This window comes from Tachypleus tridentatus, chromosome 12 (genome assembly GCF_004210375.1).
Source record: "Tachypleus tridentatus isolate NWPU-2018 chromosome 12, ASM421037v1, whole genome shotgun sequence".
NCBI classification, from domain to species: domain Eukaryota; kingdom Metazoa; phylum Arthropoda; class Merostomata; order Xiphosura; family Limulidae; genus Tachypleus; species Tachypleus tridentatus.
Window position 1 is genome coordinate 35093478 of NC_134836.1, and position 21469 is coordinate 35114946.

Consider the following 21469-nt stretch of genomic DNA (forward strand, 5'->3'; position numbering starts at 1 on the left):
AGACTAGAGGGAAGGCATCTAGTCATCACTTCCCAACGCCAACTCTTGGGCTACTCTTTTACCAACGAATAGTGGGATTGACCGTCACATTATAACGCCCCCACGGCTCAAAGGGCGAGCATGTTTGGTATGACGAGGATTCGAACCCACGACCCTAATATCATAAGTTGGGTGTCTTAACCACCTGGCCATGCCGGACCTACATGTTTCTTCGGAACACTAACAGAAGCAATACAAAGGATACCAAAATATAATACTAAATAGTCACGACAGTTGAAAATATTTTATACAGAATTAGAGTAAATTATCCTATGAGACTTTTTTTAATTAGCTAATTTTTTTGAGCCAGCAATACCGAGTTTGAGGTGCACGTTTACCTGATTCACTTTTATTGCTATTCATCAGGACCTTTACCAGCCTACTCTCAAATATATATTATTTTAGGCAGAATTAGAGAAAATTAATCATCAAGATCTTGGGCGTAGACAAAAAAATAAGTGAAAGAGTTTTACTTCCCGAGTCCAAAACTGTAATTAGATCGCAAATCGGTCAAGAGATTTTAATTTGTACTTGAAAAACAAAAATTCAGAACCATTCTATGAGCCGCTATGTCGCGGCTAAAAAAGGGAACACTTGATTAAACCACAAATTCATTAATTTGTGATTATTCTTGGATGTTTTATATTTTGATCTTTAAAGTTCTCTTCATAAATAAATTGCATAACGTTTAAATAATATTTATTTCAATATTATTATCTTTACTTTAGAACATACTATAGCGAATATTGGTAACCAAGTGCAAATGCATTTCATAATTAACTCTTTACGTTTTGAAAACCAGTCACTTTTGTTTTGTTTTTTGTTCAAGGCCATTTTTGCGTTTCTCGTTTTTTACAGCAAATATTTACGCCAGTATGTTAGTATCGACTAAGAGCAATATCTAACTGTGGTAAGTCATTAATTCTGATCTCTTGCATTTAATGTCCTGAACAATCGTTCCAGCCGCTGTAGAGCACGAGCGTTTAAGGAAATGACGTGATTAGAATTAGAAAGGTAGAAAATAAACAACCGCCTTCGATTTTTTTTTTTTATTGAGATTTGGAGAAATACTTCTTTGCACATGCACAACCTCCTGCTGGCCCGGCATGGCCAGGTTGGTTAAGGCGTTTGACTCATAATCTGAGGGTCGCGGGCTCGAATCTCCGTCGCACTAAACTTGTTTGCTCTTGGAGTCGTCGGGGCTTATATTGTGACGGTCAATCCCACTATTCTTTGGTAAAAGAGTAGTCCAAGAACTGGCGGTGGGTGGTGATGACCAGCTGCCTTCCCTCTAGTATTACACTGCAAAATTAGGGGCGGCTAGCGCAGATAGCCCTCGTGTAGCTTTGTGCGAAATTCCAAAACAAACAAACAAACAAACAACCTCATCCGACACATATCAACGAGATATAAACCAGATTTGATTTTATTCACACAATAAATACAATTAACGTTCTTTTAACGAATATTTTAAGTAAAGATTTTTTCTTTCTACTCAAAATGTGAATACGATTTAGTTGTGAGAGTGTAAACCGTGCGGTTTTTGAAAGAACTTTCCCAGTTTGGAACTTACACAACGAGTAACGATGAAAGAACTTGAACCAGTTTATTCAATTATGTATAAATCTTTACTTCGCTTTTATTTCGTTACATTACACAACACTAAGCTAGGATGTTATAGGGGGGAAAAAAATCAATATATATTCCATGAGTATGTGTCAGCCGTGCATCAACCGGAGGAGTAACAGCTTCCTGTAGATGTATGCAGAAGGAGCAACCTAAGTCACCCTCATGTAGGGAAATTATTATGAGAGGCAACACATTAACGAAACTACCCTAACATTCTAAATTGTTGCTTGTTAATGCTTAAAACAAAACAACAACAAAAAGCGCATGTGTCATTTTGTAGGTACTAAATACAGGTATGCGTCATATTGTATAAGTATAGGTGTATAGATATAGTTATAGATCAGTCTGTACGTAGATTATACAGTCATTTCTCTCTTTGCAAGTAATTTTTATACGTCAGTCTGTAAGTGTTATTTATTGATAGGTGTTGTCTATGAACATGGGTGCGAACCAGTCTGCAGGCAGTTTGTATCGGTATATACGTCTGTTTGTCGGTACTATTTTTTGTTGTGTACTGTCTATAGATACTATGCATGCGTGTACTCGGGGAGGTAGATATTATGAATGTGAAAAATGCCAACCTGTGGGTACTACGGGTACTATGTATATGTAAACCTCTTGGTACTATGCATGAATATATGTATGTTTGTAAGTACTATGTATCGTTGTACGTCAGCTGTAAATACTAAGAATATGTAGGTGTATTTTCTGTAGGCATATACACTGCCGGCCAAAATCTTAAGGCCAATGAACATAAAGAAAAATTATGCATTTCGCGTTGTTAGACTCAACCACTTATTTGAGTAGAGCTTCGAAAGATGAAAATAATAAAAGGGAAAATAAAAATAAACAACTTTTTAGCATTTAATAGGGAAAATGTGAACACTATGAAATTTAAAGTTTATGAAAGTTTAAGACCATACTGAAACGAAGCGTTAATCGGTAAACATATAACGAAATTTAGTCATTTGTGTTCAAGCATTAGCGTTGTCAACATTTCCCACTGACATCTCCTGTGTTACATTGGGTGAAAACATGGCAAAGGCTAAAAAGTTAACAGAGTGTGAACGTAGCAGAATTGTCGAGCTGCAAAAGCAAGGTCTCTCTCAGCGTGCCATCGCTCGTGAAATCTCACGGGCATAGTAAAACTGCTGTTCCAAATTTCTTAAAAGACCCTGAGGGATACGGAACGAGAATTTCAAGTGGTCGGCCCAAGAAAATTTCGCCGGCGTTGAGCAGAAGGATTCGACGGGTTGTCCGGCAACACACCAGCCAATCGTCGAACCAGATTAAGGCCCTTACGGACGCAGAATGCAGCTCAAGAACAACAAGACGACATCTATGAGAGAAAGGCTTTAAAAACTGTAAACGTCTTCAAAGGCCACGCCTCCTTCCACACCACAAAACAGCTTGGTTAAACTTTGCTGAGAAGCACCAAACATGGGACGTAGATGTTTTCTGATGAGAAAAAAATTAATCTCGATGGTCCAGATGGCTTCCAACATTACTGGCACGATAAGAATATCTCACCAGAGACATTTTCTACACGACACAGTGGAGGAGGTTCCATCATGATCTGGAATGCTTTCTCCTTCCATGGAACAATGGAACTTCAGGTTAAACAGGGGCGTCAAACAGCAACTTGCTACATTGGCATGTTGGAGAGAGTATCCTTGTTTACTGAAGACACTAGCTTGTGTGGGAATAACTGGATCTTTCAGCAGAACAACGCTGCAATCCACAATGCCCACAAGACAAAGGACTTTTTCATCTGTTTGTCATGCTTCAACATGATTATTTTGAACCATCCGGCGTGTTCGCCCGAACTGAACCACATTGAAAGTGTTTTAGGGTGGATGGCAAGGGAAGTCTATAGAAATGGATGTCAATTCCAAAGCCATCGTCACCACTTGGAATAACATTCCAGCCAGCCTTCTTCAAACGTTTATATCGACCATGCCAAAGCGAATGTTTGAAGTTATTCGCAAAGACAGCCGTGCAACTGACTACTGAGATCTCTTGTTGGGCATTTTCTACCCTGTTTAGAACTTCTTTTTGGCATGGTCTTAAGCTTTTGACCAGCTAGTATTTAGGTAATTTCATAGTGTTCACATTAAATGCTAAAAAGTTTTTTATTTTTATTTTCCCTTTTCTTATTTTCATCTTTAGAGGCTCTACTCAAATAAGTGGTTGAGTCTAACAAAGCAAAATGCATATTTTTTCTTTATGTTCATTGGCCTCAAGATTTTGGCTTATAGTGTGCCAATATGTTGGTATTAATTGTAGGTATATTTCAATTTATATGTGTTATACATAAATATTTGCCAGTCCTTTGACACTACTTAGTAGTATAAGGCATGTTTGTTTGTTTGAAGTTAAACACAAAGCTGCAGAAAGGGTTATTTGTGCTCTGCCAAACATAGGTATCGAAACCCGATTTCTAGCGTTGTCGGTCCGCAGGTATACCGTTGTGCCACTGGGAGAGAATATAAGAGAGTCTGTGAGTACCAAATACAGGTGTATATGTCTATTTTAGTTTGTATACACTAGATATAAAAGTAGATAATTATTTTACATACTGTGTTGAGGTATATTTCAGTCTGTTAATACTGTTTATAGGCATATGCTTTTTATACGTATTATACACGAGCATATGCGAGTCTTTATGTAATTTGTATATTTCAATCTGTTGGTATTAAACATAGGTACATATATCAGTATGTAATTTATATAGATACTACGTACTTGGCATGACGGGAAAAAAAGAGATGTTAAATGTTAAACTCTTATAGATTTCTGAAAATTATTTAATATGAATGTTGTAATTTGTAGTAATTTGGATTAAATAACACAAAAATAACAAGATAGTGTAAGACCGGTAAATAAAAATAAGATGGTCAAAGATTTAACTTAAGTATAATTATATAAATTTTTCTACAACGTCAGAATAGACTTTATACGTGTAACGATACTTTAGGCTTACGTATATTTCAACTTAATAGTAAATAGGAAAACAGGTTAAACATACTGTTTTTATTAAATAAATACAATATAACAACTACTTTATTATATCTTGATTTTTAAGTATCAACTTGCCCACTTGAACTTAGGCCCGGCATGGCCAGGTGGGTTGAGGAACTCGACTCGTAATCTGAGGGTCGCAGGTTCGCATTCCTGTTACACCACACATGCTAGCCCTTTGATCTGTGAGGGCGTTATAAATTGACCATCAATCCCACTATTCGTTGGGTAGCCCAAGAGTTGGCCGTGGGTGCGTTCCCTCTAGTCTTACACTGCTAAATTAGGGACGTCTAGTGCACATAGCCCTCATGCAACTTTGTGCAAAATTCAAAAGCAAATAAACTAGAACTTAGACCTATTAATTTAAAATCATCTTACAGTTATTTGTATGTGTTTGTTTTTCTTATAGTAAAGCCACATCGGGCTATCTGCTGAGCCCACCGAGTGGAACCCAGTTATTGGTAGGTTGTAATATAAATTAGGCTAAATACATTATATCATTAACATTATGTATATATTAAAGACCAGTAATTGTCATTTCTAACAAAATTATATTTTTAACTTCTATACAATCAAAGATAAAATTCATTACTTTCGTGTGAAGACGAGCTAGTGATTAAAAACTTGTATAATTGGTTCTTAAACGTTAAACCTAACAGTAGCATTGTTGAGAATAGGCTACTGGTATTTGGTATTGAGTATTTATTTTCAGTCTATAAGTATAAGTATGGTTAAGACTAGTGTAGGAATTAAACGTTCATAGTTTATTAGGTGAGCGAGTTTGATTTGAGAACTCGAGACTGGCATGTACTTTTAAGAAAGCTAGTAACGGATATGTGCAATTTTTATTTAGAGTTTGTAAGCTGGAGGCTATCATAGTTAAATTAGAGACAATAGATAAATAGAAGTGTAGACTGTGGGAAATGGAAGCAGGATTTCAGTAGAAGCTTAAGCATTTGCCGTCAAGGAATACATCTGCTAACGGTCACTTTCAGGAGTACTAATAGAGTTAAAAGTAGTGGATTTCTTTGTAATGAACTTATTATATCGATCAATAATGTTCATCCCTGGACTTCTGCGCAGAAGAACTATTAGAAGGAAAGAAAACAAAGTTCTCAAAGAAATAGCGGATTTAAAGTTGTGTGGGCTCAGGGGCCAATAATTTTTGCATGCTGTACATCCCATGTAGTTTTACATAGAAAAAAGTATCAATAGGTCCCCATTAAGACCATGAGACTTGGGGGCTGAGCCCCCTCTAGTCCCTATTGAAATACGCTACTGGGTCAGAGAAGGATGTGAATGATACGAATGTTATAGTTAGAGATAAATCCTTGACAACATATGTGGATAGAACGGTTTGTGTAAATAGGGAGAAAATAATCGAAATATGCTACCAAGGTGGAGTACATAACTGACAGAGCAGGAAATATAATAAAAGTGGGCTGGCACAGATGGAGTTTTGTGGTGCATGTAAGAGTTAATGATGTAAAAAAAAGCAGGTCAGAGGAGATAATTAATAAGTAACAGGGGATCGATAAAGGCATTTAAAAATGCCATAACTTAACTTTTACAGAGATACTTCCCAGAAGTAACTTAGGGGAGGAAGTAGGTTACTGAGTCTAAATGTTAGGCTTAGGTTAGTAAGTAAAAATGAGCAGATTGGCACGTTGGACTTGTGGAGTTAATTCGGTAGAAGAAGATAGTTCCTTGGAATGGATGATGTACATTTAAATAAAATTGGGTCTGGCTTGATTGCTACAGCTAATAAGTCAGCTGTAAGGGAAGTTTTAGACAGGACTAAATAGTGGTGAGGGCCAGGGAAAACTAAACGTAAAAAGAATAAGGGTGAGAGAATAGTTTAGCATGGGAAATGAGTGTAGAAGTAGTTGTGAGGGTAGGCTTTTCGAACCTGCGACCCTCGATTACTAGTCGAACGCCCTAACCCACCTGGCCATGCCGTGCCGCTAGGTTGGTTGACAAACAGTGTAAAAGATAAAAATTAAAGACAAGCATCATAATGTTAAGAAATTTAAATTGACTGGTATGACAGGAAATTGTAGAAGATTATAGAAGATCAAGAACGTTGATGAAACAGGAAATTCGACATCAGTTATCAAAGGAAATATCAGAAAGAGAGGGATGAAAATGTAAAAATTAACAGTATGGATTTCTTTAAATACATTAAGAGTAAATGAAACGTTAGGGTGGGGTAGAACCCTTGAGGGATCATAAAGAAAAACTCGTGTCAGAAGATTACGAGATTGCTGGATAATTAAAATCTTGCTGTTTTCTTTAGTTTTTACTAACAAAGATTTAAACAGTATTTCACATCTTGAATAGTTGATAGATGGAAACAAGATGGAAAAGATAACTATATTTATTCTGAGTTGTTTAAGAAAATAATTGAGAAGTTTAAGAAACGATAAGGCTCCTAGACCAAATAATATTTCCCCAATGGTTTTAGAAAAATTATAAAATTGGATGTGTAAGCCACTTGCTACGTTTTTCTTAATCCTTGAATAATAAGCAGATACCAGAAGATTGAGATTTAGTTACCGTCACTTCTCTTTTCAAGGAAGGTGATAAAAACTATAAAGTAACTATAAAACCATAAATTTTGGAAAGTCTTACAAAAGGTGCTTAAAAGTGTTTATAAAGTTATTGAATAGTCAAAGTGGTTTCACTGAAGAAAAGTCTTGCATTACAAATATTTTGACAGTTTTTGAAAAGGTTACTCTTTATCGAGATGATGATAACAGCGTAGATTTGGTGTATCTGAATTTTAAGAAAATATTTGATAAAGCGCCACACAAAAGGTGTTGGAGATAATTAAACAAATTTGATAGATTTGTAGCTGTGTTGGAAGAAGACAAAGGGTTGTTATAAATGGAGCTCAGCCAAACTGTATTTATGTCAAAAGTGGTGTACCTCAAAGCCCACTATTAGAACCTTTGCTCTTTTTGATTTACATCAATGACAGATTAAGGGAATGGTCAATAAATTACTTAACTTTGCAGATAATATTTAGGTCTTGGGTGATGCTAGCTGTGAAGAGGATGCTGCTACTTTACAAAGGGATTTAAATAATTTACAGAGGTGGGCAAATTAATGGTACATAGGTTTTAATTGTAATAAATGTAAGATAATGCTGCATATAGGGTATCAAAATATGGATGGAAGTAACCTTAAAAATGTTATGGAAGAATCTTGGTGTAATAGTCAATCAGTCTTTAAAGCCATCCAAGTAGTGTGCTGTTGCTAGTGGTAGAACAAGATTTTAGGTTCTACCTATAGAAATACTGAATACACATCTAAATATTTTATAATTTCATTGTACAAGTCACTGGTTAGACCATATTTGGAATATTGTACTCAGTCATGGGCTCCTTACCTTAGGATAAACATCAAATTGTTAGAAATGATTCAGAGAACAATTACTAGAAAGGTGCCTGGAATGAAGTGGTTATCATTGGAGGAGAGGCTGAAATCTCTCATTGTTTTATCTTCAAAAAAGAGATAAAAGTGGGGCTAGATGGGGCTAAGCCCCAAGGCCCATGATCTTAATGAGAGCATACTGATACTTTTATTCTATGTAAAATTACCTGGGATCTAGGGCCCACAAAAATTATTAACTCCTGGGCCCACACAACCTTAAATCCACCATTTGTTATGATGGGGGATCTGACTGAGATGTTTGTAAAGGGAATTGATAATGTTAATGCATCATCTTTTCACATTTACAGCGGAATGGGTTACTTTCACATGTTGTGGAGGCAGTAAACTGAAGTGAATTCAAAATTGATTATATAATTGATAAGTGCTGGCTTCAAGATTTTTTAAAATTTATTTATTCACATTTTAGCTTGGTTTAAAGAATGGAACAGCTGATATGGATTGATGGGTCCTATGTTCTACCAAAATATGTCAATCGCCCCGGCATGGCCATGTGGTTAAATCACTCCACTCGTAATCTGAAGGTCGCGGGTTCGAATCCCCGTCACACCAAACATGCTCACTCTTTCATCCGTGGGGGCGTTATAATGTGAAGATCAATCTCATTCGTTGGTAAAAGAGTAGCCCAAGAGTTGGCGGTGGGTGGCGATGACTAAATGCCTTCCCTCTAGTCTTACACTGCTAAATTAGAGACGGCTAGCGCAGAGAACTCTCATGTAGCTTTGCACGAACTTTAAAATCAAACGAAAACAAGCAAGAAACAGTGAAAGGGGCCAGTTGGTTTGGTCCAGCTTCCACCAAGGCAAGCCGGATCGGGTGGCATCAGTCAGCCACGAGCTGTCTCCCTCAAAAAGATAGAGAAATAATCATTGATCCATGGGTCACTGTCAACCCCCCAAAAGAAATGAGTGAAAGGGTGCAGGTAGAGAGATCAGTAGCAGTAAAAGACTGACGAGGTGCGTGAAAATAAGTATAAGAATCAGTATTGACGAGAAAATGGTTGTGATCCGAGAGCATATGCTCCATGGAACAACTTCTCCTATCAATATCAGCGCCACCCAAGTAGAGATTATGTTTATTAAAATCCCCAGGATTAAAAAGGGAGAAAGCAGCTGTTCATTGAGAGTATCAAGGGCTGATTGATCATAAGTTGCTCCAGAAGATAGGTAGAGAGAACAAACATTCATGCTACAACCCATGAATACACATACACGGATGTATCAAGTGGCAAAGACAGGGTGGGCACATGATGATCAGCCAGCAGTGCTACCTCTACATGCACTCGTCCATCACACAATCTATCATTTCTGTGCAAAGAAAACTGCAATGACGGATTTCAGAAACATTTACTGTAAGAAAAGAATAGGATAATAAGAACCATTCAAATCATCAATGCCATCTATATTCGAATTAAAACCTGAATGAAAACCATTGTAGCAATGTGGCCATTTTTATTTCGGTCGAGAACTGGGTGGAAAACCTTTTGATTTACGAACACGTCGTTTTTTTTATTAGAAGGAGGTCTTTAGACCTCCATGAATTCTGCCCTGGATCGAGTGGACAGGTCTCTGTCAGTAGAAGTAGAGTACAGCAACTGGGGTCAAGAACGAATAATCGTTCGACATCTCAGGCCCAAAGAAGATGGGCCCGAGCATATGCCAGAAGCCAGGGCTAAAGAAAGTGGATCCGAGCAGTCACTGGGAGGATTGGTAGGTACAGAGATTGGGGTAGACATTGACTCGTCTACTATCTTAACCACAGAGGGCAAAAGACTCTCCCCATGGTTGGAGAGTGAGTCTAATGGAGGCACGGAAAGATCTGTCTGCACTGCAACAGCTACAATCAGAGAGCATATGTCCGAGATGGATGGACAGTAACATTCGAGCCTCGGGGTAAGAAATGTCGTGAACCTTTTTCAAACACTATATCTCTTTTTTCTCCACCCACCGATGGCAAAAACGAAATTAAGAGGGATGGGAACCACTAGAGTTAACACATTTCACGCTCGTAAGCATCATGGTTCTTACCACCGCAACTAGCACATGTCAAGGAACCACGACATGATTCCTTTGAGTGACCGAACCGCTGACATTGGAAATATATGAGAGGGTTCAGAATATATTGCTGTACAATTTAGATAACTTGGTGATGACAGATGGTGTTGGTGACGTCAAAATGAGGAAATTGATCGGCATCATAATTCCATCTTTGCGAATGGAGATACGCCTCACTGCAGAAATTCCTTGAGTGGAGAAACCAGTGAGGATATCTTACTCGGGGATTTTCTTCAAATCCCTCTCAAGAATAACTCCTCGTGACGTATTCAAAGTGGCATAGGAAGTAACCTGATATATTTACAATGGCCTTCGAATGCAAGAGGAGTCCACTGTGTTTTAGAGTGGACGTTTTCACCAAGATGTCCTCAGAACGTTACTTCTTGATTGACTTTAAGAGCCAGCAAGCCCCTCTAGTCCCTTTTGAATAAAAAAGGGGTGGCATTTGCCCTAAAAATTTGTCTCATAAAAAATGTAATATCAGAAAATGAGGTACAGCTGTTCGAGAAGTTGAAGATTGCTGTTCAGAATCTTCAAGATGTGGTCGTTTACTTATGGTCAGTTTTGTTGCTATTTTATTTTGGTTTTGAGTTGGTGATTAATTCTATGTTATCGGTATGAAAATCGTCAATCATTCATTCACTGTTATAGGTAATTTCATTAGATGTAAACAAAGAAGTAAACGTTTTGAAACTAAAATAACAAAAAAGTTTGATTTCAGTAATCTATAAACTAGTATTCTTACTGATAAAATTAAGAATGTTTTCACTTACACTTTCCATCTCACTATGTTTCCTGAACTTTTTACTTGCTAGAGGCTCTTGGTGTTTCATTTTCGACTTTTATAGAAGATTCAACCTCATAGGTTTATTCCTGTAATCAGTTTTGTGTGTGGATATATATAACAAGTTAAAGTAAGAGTAGTTAATTTCTTCCTCTAACCAGCTCTGTGTGTTACATCAGCATGTTAAAGTACGAGTTCTTTAACACACCCATCATATATTACACAAGGTATCCGACAATGAATATAACAAACATAAAGTTGGATAACTTTATTGTTATTTGAGATAACAGCAAAATTTTAATATGAGTACAAGCAGTAGACTTGTAAGTTTTGTTGTATTAATATTGTTTGTTTTGTTTGGTTGTTTGTTTTTTGGAATTTCGCACAAAGCTACTCGAGGGCTATCTGTGCTAGCCGTCCCTAATTTAGCAGTGTAAGGCTAGAGGGAAAGCAGCTAGTCATCACCACCCACAGCCAACTCTTGGGCTACTTTTTTACCAACGAATAGTGGGATTGACCGTAACATTATACGCCCCCACGGCTGGGAGGACGAGCATGTTTAGTGCGACGCGGACGCGAACCCGCGACCCTCGGATTACGAGTCGCACGCCTTACGCGCTTGGCCATGCCAGGCCTAATATTGTTTGTTTATGTTTCTTTAACGAATGAACTGTTACTGGAAATTCGTATCAACACGAGTTACAAAATTTCTTCATTCCAAAACTCTGCGATTCTGGCTTGTTACAAAGTGCTGTCTCTCAACAGGATGGAGCACCACCCCACTTTGCTTGCATTGTTAAAGAATTTTTAAACCATACTTTTCCAAAGCATTAGATTCGTAGGGCAGTACCTAACAAAAAGCTCACTCACTCGCTCGCTTTAACCCCTTTAGATTTTCTTCCCCGAGGAGTTTTAAAACAAATGTCTACCATAACAAACCAAAATACCTTGAATAACTGAAACATTGGATTCGTGATGCTATCTTGTGTATCCGTACTTGTGTGTTGGAAAATGATTTCTTAGAATTTCAACGCAGAAGTAGATAAATTACACTGTGTAACACAAAAATTGTTCCTGGATAGTATGTGTTATTTCTAAATTGCTCATGTTGTAAAAGTACAGAAAATGGCCATTATTCCCTTCAAACTTTGCTTTTGTGACCTGGATAATGAGATTTCTATAGAAATTAACATATTTTCTATGTAAAAACGGGCAAATTTGCACATTTTCATTCGCATAAGGTCTGAATAAAACAACATATGAATCAAGATTTACATGTATTTATACTAAAGTTATATAAAAATGAACAAAAATGTTTGGGAGTAGTTTTTCGAGATTTGCGACTGTAATGTAAATCACTTTCACGTATCAGCCTCCAAATATAGTCTCCTATCATGTTTTAGTTATACGATCCCAGGTCACAAAAGCAAAGTTTGAAACGAAATATAGGTCTTTTCCATTTACTTTAGGCATAAGCAGTTGGGAAATAACCCTTTCTGTCCAGGAACAAGAAAAAGTAAAAATGTTGTTACATAGTGTTATAGCGAATGATGGAATACGTGTAGAAGTCCATTAATAATTAAAACTAAAACTTATAAACTTACTACTTGTCTTTATATTCAATTTATGTTATCTCAAATAACAATAAAGTCATTCAACTTTATTTTAGGTACGTTCATTTTCGGACACTGTATTTTCTGTAACATTTTAGATATTATTCTATTTTTTATTTATTTTTGTGTAACTTCATAAAAATTAGTTTTTATTTCTACTATGGATATATTACTGCGATCAACACAGCACGGTCTTTTAAATTGTCTCAGACGTGACTAGCCTCCAACGTTATAGAGTAGGCCCGGCATGGCCAGATGGATAAAAGCGTTCGACTCGTAATCTAAGAGTCGCGGGTTCCAATCCCCGTCGCACTAAACATACTCGCCCTTTCAGCCGTGGGGGCGTTATAAGTTACGGTCATTCTCACTATTCGTTGGTGAAAGAGTAGCCCAAGAGTTGGCGGTGGGTGGTGATGACTAGTTACTTTCTCTCCAGTCTTACTCTGCTAAATTACGGACGGTTAGCGCAGATAGCCCTCGTGTAGCTTTACGCGAAATTCAAAAACAAACAAACAAAGAAAAAACACACGTTATAGAGTAGGGGTGGTTTACCTAGTTCAAAATATAGTGCTAAGAAGAATAGGTAATCAGGTTATACTAAGGTTACAATTCTCAAATAAATAAATGTTTAGCTTATTATTTTAAGCCCTCAGCTAGTGTTTCTGTGCTCCTTATGTAAGGTATACTATATTATCTGCTTATTAGTACTTTCATAAAAATATAATATTCATACTACCAAACAATATCAAATTTCATTTATTATCGTCTTGTTTATTATCATATTTTTATAACAGCAATCTTTTTTGCACTGTTAGGTTAATATTTCTAATTAAGAATAGCTTATATACAAAAGCTGACCCAACCTCGTAAGAAATTATTAAGGATTACGGTAAAAAATATTGTTAACAGCTAGAGTACGTACTTGATAAAACAATATATTGGAATAATTACAAGTAAAGATATAAGAACAATACATCATATTATCTACACTGATGGAAATGTTGATTGTTAGTTCCACTAACCGTCCCTAATTTATCAGTGTAAGACTAGAGTGAAGGCAGCTAGTCATCACCACCCACCGCCAACTCTTGAGCTACTCTTTTACCAATGAATAGTAAGATTGACCGTCACATTATAACGTCCCCACGGCTGAAAGGGCAAGCATGTTTGGTGTGACAAGGATTCGAGCTCGCGATCCTCATATTACGGGTCGAGTGCCTTAACCACCTGGCCATGCCGGGCCTAGATATTATGCATAAGTATCAGGTCATCCCTTAAGTCTGATTTTAGGTTTAGAAAAATAGAAAGGATTTCAAATGCTTTTAATGCATCTTCTATTAGTATTAATTACTTTCTACCAACGATTCACAATCTTCTGAATGCCACTTCTGTAAAATACTTGGGGTTTGAAGGAAAAGAATGTAGAGAGGGTACTTTTGACATCTTCATGTGTTCCAAGTTCTTTTCCATGAAAATAGTTCTGCAAACTTCGGAATAGATGATAATCAGATGGCACAAGGTCTGGAGAATAAGGAAGATGTGGAAGTTCTTTTCTAGTCTAGCTCTTCAATCTTTGCAGATGTTATCTTTGCTATATGTGGTCGTGCATTATCCTTGTGTAACACAACACCTTTACGATTGATTAAAGCAGGACTCTTTTCTTTCAATGCAACATTCAAGCGCTCTAACTGTTGACAAAAGAAGTCTGATATAATCGTTACATTTAGTGGCAGCAACTTAAAGTGGATCACACCAACAATATCCCACCAAACGCTTAACAAGACTTTCCTAGGGTAGAGATTCATTTTGGGCTGTGCTTTAGCCAGTTTACCTGCACTGAGCCATTGTCTGCGGCGCTTAACATTTTTATAAAATATCCATTTTTCATCTCCAATCACTAACCTGTCAAAAAAAGGTGAGTGACGTTCACGAGGGTGCAGAGAAGTGGAAATGTCCACTCTCTCTCTAAGGTTAGCTTCTGTCAAATAATGGTGGACCCATTTTCCAAGTTTTAACACTTTTCCAAGCTGTTGCAGATGACGGTGAACTGTTGACTGGATTGAATTAAGATTCTGTACTAGTTCTTCAACTACTACAGCACAATCTTCATCAAGTGCAGCCAGCAGCAAGTCATCATTAAACTCAGCAGAACGACCTGAATGTGGCGCATCATTTAAGCTGTAGTCACCTGATCTGAACTAATTTTCTTTCATTAAGAGACTCCGCATCACAAACGCCTTAAATGTTTCGTACAGTTTCTACTGCACTAATGGCTTTTTTAAACTCATAAAACATTATATGCCTAATGTGTTCCTCAGACACATCCATTTTCATAAGGGTTTATTGATTAATGACATGAAAAAGTGGAATTGGATTAGTTTATTTTATTTGTCTGAACATTTTTATACATATACTACTACATATTTTAGTCATTAAAGCCTTCTACAAAGAGAGAAATGATGATGCACTTTCTGTATTAAATTTTCGGACATTACTTATGGGATGTACTGATAGCTTTGTGTCAGTGTATAATATAATTATTGTGTATAGATATATACCAGTCTGTACACACTAGTTAACGGTTATGTCCTTCTGTGGGTACTAACTATCAGCAAATATCAGTCTGCACGTAACATTTACGAATATTTATCAGTGCCTATGGCCTGTGTATGAGTATTTGTCAGTCTGTAAATAATAAATATAAGTCAATTCCTAGATAATTTGTACACGTATACTCTCTACATACTCTTTATGAATATATTCATTAACTTAGAAAACCGGGTAGGTTCAAGAAATCAGTTTAACATAAATATACGATATACTATAACCTTTCAAAAGCCCTCAGGTGATAGGGTACGGTGTCTTTATGCATGAATATATGTAGGTACATATCAGTCTATGGGTATTAATGTACTGTGTGTTGCTATACGCCAGTTTGTAGACACCATGCATAGTTATATGCCAGTTTCCAATCTTTCTCACAAGAAAATACACGTGACACCCTTGTTGACTGACGTGGTTTCTTGAGTGACTGGGGAAAGAGGAACTTACTGGCTTCCTTGACCGACATTCTATAATAAAAACAAAATATATAAATAAAAGTCAATGTGTGCCTGTGTCTCTTCTTTATACTTTTCCACACTTCTTGACCAATCAGCACCACACCTGGCATAGTGATACAGGATTACACGAGGAAAGTCATGAAGGGGGCTAAGCCCACCATCTAATTTCATATTAATAGAATTTTTGAAAACAGTATTTATTTTTGGTTTAATGTTTATTATGTTAAGAAAAAATAGAAGAATAATTTCCTATCTTTTGTTATAAAAGTTTTATTTCACTAGTCCAACTGACGGACACTGCAGTTGGTACTCAATATGCACTGAAACTGCAAATAAAATATTGTATTGCAAACAAAACGTTTTCTGTAAGACAAAAGAGGACAACGAAGCTGCATGTTCAAAGGAAGGTTTATGCCCCACAACAACGTGTAGATGTCCAAGACACCTAAGGGTTAACATAGCAAGTATCAATAACAAACGTCATGTCGCTAACCGCAAGCTTACAATTGAAAGATACATAATTTTGTGATACGTTATTTCAATATCCCAACACATATTCAATAATTCAGGGCACTTTCACGTTTTTCTGAGATATACTTTACGTTACAGAGGTTTGTTTGTTTGTTTTTTGTTAAGCACAAATGGGTGTTTGTACTGTGCACATCACAAGTATTGAAACTCGGTTTTAGCAGTGCGAGCCCCTAGACTTACAGCTGAGCCACTAGGAGGTGTTAACAATTTCCGACAAAATAATTATTTGTCTTGAATTCATTGTTTAAAAGAATAAAGCTGCAAATTTGATTCTCGTTTTTCTCAAGCTAGCGACAGATTTAGAAAACTCGTGATTTCCGTGCAAACAGAAACCACTGTTGCGCGACGACAGGCTATTGACCGAAACTAACCTGGCATTAAATTTCGTTACTGTTGTAATAGATTATTATTATTACTATTACCTGCTTCGATACACGGTCTGAGTTTGAGTTGATACTGACAAACTCCAACTAATACAAGGTAGAAGTTGTACGTGTACAGCGTTCTACATGATTCAAGAAAAAAAACAACGAATAAACGTATGTAGTAATAATTACACCCTAATACATTTATGCAGAAACAGAAATTAAAAATTCACAAACAACAGAAAAACGGCATAATTTATTCGACAAACCCATCTAACCACGATATGTTATCAGTTATAAAATTGGGTTACTTTTTCAAAGCTTCTTTCTGTAATAAGATTCATTATTCTATCAAAATATTATTATTATCTCTGACATACCTAAGGTTCGAAAAGAATGCTGTTTATATAAAGGTTATCCCTTTTCAAATTTAAATATTGTGCAAAATGTTCTGCCCTTAAGCCTCGTTCCCCTAAAATTATTCGACAGTGATTAATTATGCCACGACGTACTCCAAAACTCACAGAGTAAGGAACGTCCAACGTTTGTTTTCTTTTCGATTAAAGGTTTGTTTTGAATTTCTCGCCAAGACACACAATGGCTATTTGCACAAAATGTCTTTTTTTTTCTTTACAAACGAATTATGAGACTGACTATCATTTGTTGTAAAGGCTCGCATGTTTGTCGTAATGAAGATTCGAACCCGTGACCCTGAGATTGGTAGTTGAGCAACCTAATCACCAGGCTGTGCTAAGCCTCTTCAAATTAAAATATTTGAACTTTACAAAATATTCAAGCTTTTGTTTGTGTTGTATTATTTCGAAATGTGCTAAACCGAGAAAACACAATAATCTAAATACTTTCAAAATAATTTTATTATAACAATGATGACGACAGATTACAATTATCCATGGTGGTTTATCTAGCAATAGAACAGGAAGTTGCTTTGTTAAAATGGGTTTAGACAGCGTGTTCAACAGCAGGCCAAACATGGATAGGCTTTATTAATCCTGAACACAAACGTAGTTCTACTTAAAATGGTTTAGTATGAAAAACAGGATATTTTGTGTGTGTGTGTGTATGACGGCTAAGCGAAACTGTATTGTAAACATGGACTGATATAACAATGCAATTATGCATAAATGGGGACGGTGAAAATATAGTTAATATCACCCCATAAACTGGACACGACACGTAAAGGGTATGTTAATTAAGACTGCGAACAATGAACAAATGGCTGTTGTCCAGGATTCAGTCAAAGTGCAAACAAAGAAACAACTCGTGAGAGGGAGGAAGAGATCAGTGCTAAACCTGACCCTCGTTCGTCCAAAACATGGTCCGAATCCCGATAAAGACTCAGTATGAAGAGCAGAATGCTGTTGTGAGCTGTTGTCTTCTTTTTCATTTTGTTTTTTTAACTGTTTTTCTGTGGTTTAGCGAGAAAACTTGTTGTATAACGTACAGTTAGAGATACAACAGTATTCTGTATTCTTTGACAAGACAAAAAACACTGGATGCTAAAATAACAAACAACAAAGATTGTCTACTACACACAACGATCTACAATTATTGTTACAGACTTAGAAGCATTCCACTGAATCAGGTAACGTTCCGAGCTGGCGTGTTACGTGAGAGCGAAAGTTCATAATTTGTTTCCATGGTAACGCACTTTTCATACAGTAATAAATACCTCACAAAATAAAATTGTTATTTGTAATTTTTCTTATTCACACGCTTAACCAATTAAGCATTTGAATTATATATGAATATTTACAAGACCTTAAATAATTTGTTGAACGTACTTTATGAAATACGAAGCCAACAAAGTATTATTTCTTACGCGGTATTTTCACCTTAAGCGACAATAGACTAAATGACCACCATTGATGTCCTGATATATCCATACTTAAAAATTTGAACCTTTGACAATAAGGAGAGCAAACGGTCATCCTCGTCTTAACAATATTTCGCGACTTGCACCTTTAGCCTTTCTGATCCGCAACTTTGAAAAGGCCACAATAGACTTACCACTTAATGTAATTTTTTTGTTTGATGACAATCGTCACAAAAAAAAAGAAATTATTTTGAAATACTTCGAACATCCTTAACAATTGTTACCTGTGTATTTATACTTTTATTCATAATAATAAGAGGTGGATTTATTTTTAGCCTTTGTGTTTATAAACAGTAAAGCGATTGTCTGGAATAACCAAGCATGAATGGGTGCAACTGATCAGCATCTTAATGAAACTTTTTCCTCATATGGAAACAACTATGACATGAAAAAAAATCAAAATTAATAATTTCATATCACTACAGAATAGCTTAACTGTTAAGCATGTAACAAACGAATGGACTTCGACTTAAGCATATCTTTCTGTTTACAAATCGTTACAAAAGGAGGAATTATTGCAACTTCCAAATTATAAAAGCAAAAGCCAATGTTTTGACAGTCAATTTCTCATTATTATGTACAAGAGGTTGAACTCTTATACTACACCTTAACACAGTATATATTCACTTACTCTAACACGAACATTCTAAAACTGGAATATACCATCAGAATATAATCATTTGTTCTTTTCTACATCCGCAGACCCACTTCCCATGAAGTTAAGAGCTCTGCCACAGTCCTTTTGGCAACAGCCGAACAATACTAGTGACATTTCCCCAGCTTTTGAATCTCCTATTCTACCTCCCCTTTTTAAGCAGGATTGCCAGGATGACGTTATGGGTGAGTATTTTACTCTAGACTGGCACTGATTTGCTATAAAAACCTGGAATTAATACGTAAAAGAAATTTTAGAATTTCATTAAGTTATTCTGCTTGTTCACTTTGAATAGCCATTGAAAAAAAATGACTCGTAGAACTAATAAATGCATATCTTTTTGTATATTTCAACAATTAAAAAAAAACATCCTTTACTAAAAACTTTTTTCGTAATTCAGTACCAGTTAGTGTAGCGATAAATAACCTAATTTGATAATTAGATTAGTACTCAGAATATCAGTGTCATTTTTAGACAACAACTGTCAGCATTACAAAAAAAAAAAAAAGCTTTACTTTTAATTTATTTTTTATTTATTTTTCATACTCATAAACAGTAGGCATCAAATATCGTAAAATTCTTAAGTCCTGCACAATGTGCAATTATACCCCCAATGACTAGGGGTACGATATCACCTTGTATCCCTGAGATCACTATGATAACACATTAGTTTTTTCATGAAAATGTGAATTAAATCAATTTTTCTTCAACGGATTTCTTTGTATGTCATTTACATAAGATCGAAAATATTCTTCCGCTTCTTCTACAACAATAAATTGACATGTAGTTTTCTTTTATAAAAGTATTTGATAGCTCACAATTTAGTGCCTAACAAAACATCCAAAGTTGTCTATTGCATTCGTAAGATGTAAACAATGGTTTGGTTGTTTTGAATTTTGCGCAAAGCTACTCGAGGGTTATCAGTGCTAGCCGTCCCTAATTTGACAGTGTAAAACTAGAGGGAAGGCAGCTAGTCATCTCCACCCACCGCCAACTCTTGGGCTACTCTTTTAATAACGAATAGTGGGACTGACCGTCACATTATAAGGCATTTACGGCTGAAAGGGCGAGCATGTTTGGTGTGACAGAGATTCGAAGGCTTCCGAGGCCTGTAGAGTAGTGACTGTAGCTGACTAAGCATATTCTTTTTCTGTCTCTCGGCTAGACTCTTTTATACAAATCATGTGGGTTTCTAAAACTTTCAATAATGTTAAAATGGTACCAGCGATTTTGTAAAATAAATATTGTTGTTTCTTACTCTCAAGAACGTTCTACAAAGTTCAAGGACAGGCGGGACTTGCGCAATATACAGTCATGAATATACGTCACATGAAAAAACTATACAAAAACAAGCGTAGGTACTCACATAAATGCATTACGGTAAATCTATTACACCGTATATAAGATAGGTTTTACGAAACTATAAGCATGTCAAAGACAGAACTAAGTGGCAGTTAATGTTGATTAACCTAGGCCAGTTTTGAGAATGTTGTCGACATATTAATATAACAGGCAAATGGTTTGAACCTAAACACGTTATATAAGGACAGTGAATAAAGGCTATGTATACTGCTTAAAAAGGTTATCTACGCAGTGTGATCCTTATAAATCACCAGCCTAGCCTAGTAGCTTCAGTGAGAATGATTCTTCAGTGTTTCTTGTTCTTAAATGTGATTCATTTAAAAGTGTTAATGTTATAGCTTTTGAAACAAGCGACATACTGTAAATAAAACTGATTCATTAGTTTATTTTATTGTTTATCAAGTTAAAGAATAACTTTGCTATCAAATATTACTATCTAATATTGCTACTTACATTTTTGGTGTAATTTTGTATCCTAGGAACTTTGTTGTTTTATGTCAGATAACAAGACAATTAATATGTTCATCGCTGTATCAGACAAAGGAATGAAAATATAAAGTATGAATTAAAACAATGTTTTCAATACAAAGGACTTAACATGATTCAGTCTCTTCTGGTTGGCTATTTCGATAATATTTTCCGAGTGTGTAACAGTATCTTTATAAAATTAAAAAATACAGTGGAGTGCCGTTAAGCCGCGGTATTTGGGGGGTCAACCTGCTTAACCGCGGCTTAAACCTTTGTGACTGAAAAGCCGAAGTCGCCAATAGCTCTGCCGAGGAGCCTCATCCGGGCCATTGCATTAGGGCCATGAAGTTCCTTGTGTAGTTTCTCTGCTTGTGCTTGAATAACTGGTCCAGATATGGGACTTCCATTGTTTCTGGCTTCACAAAATGCATTGAATCTAACTCAGGATCTTGTGCTGTTCTAGCTCTCTTGCGTTTCAAACCACCCTCATCAAGTTCATCAAGAAATGCTCTTAATTTATTCTCATCTTTAATCCACCC

General features: G+C 36.2%; 1 protein-coding gene across 1 annotated transcript in view; it reads left to right on the forward strand.

The window, feature by feature from the left end:
* Positions 1-21469, forward strand: part of LOC143235617 (uncharacterized) — a 44718-nt gene that overhangs the window by 14842 nt on the left and 8407 nt on the right. The window contains exon 2 of the mRNA XM_076473851.1: positions 19148-19285. Coding sequence (XP_076329966.1) covers positions 19148-19285 — 138 coding nt within the window. The remainder of the gene's footprint in view (positions 1-19147; positions 19286-21469) is intronic.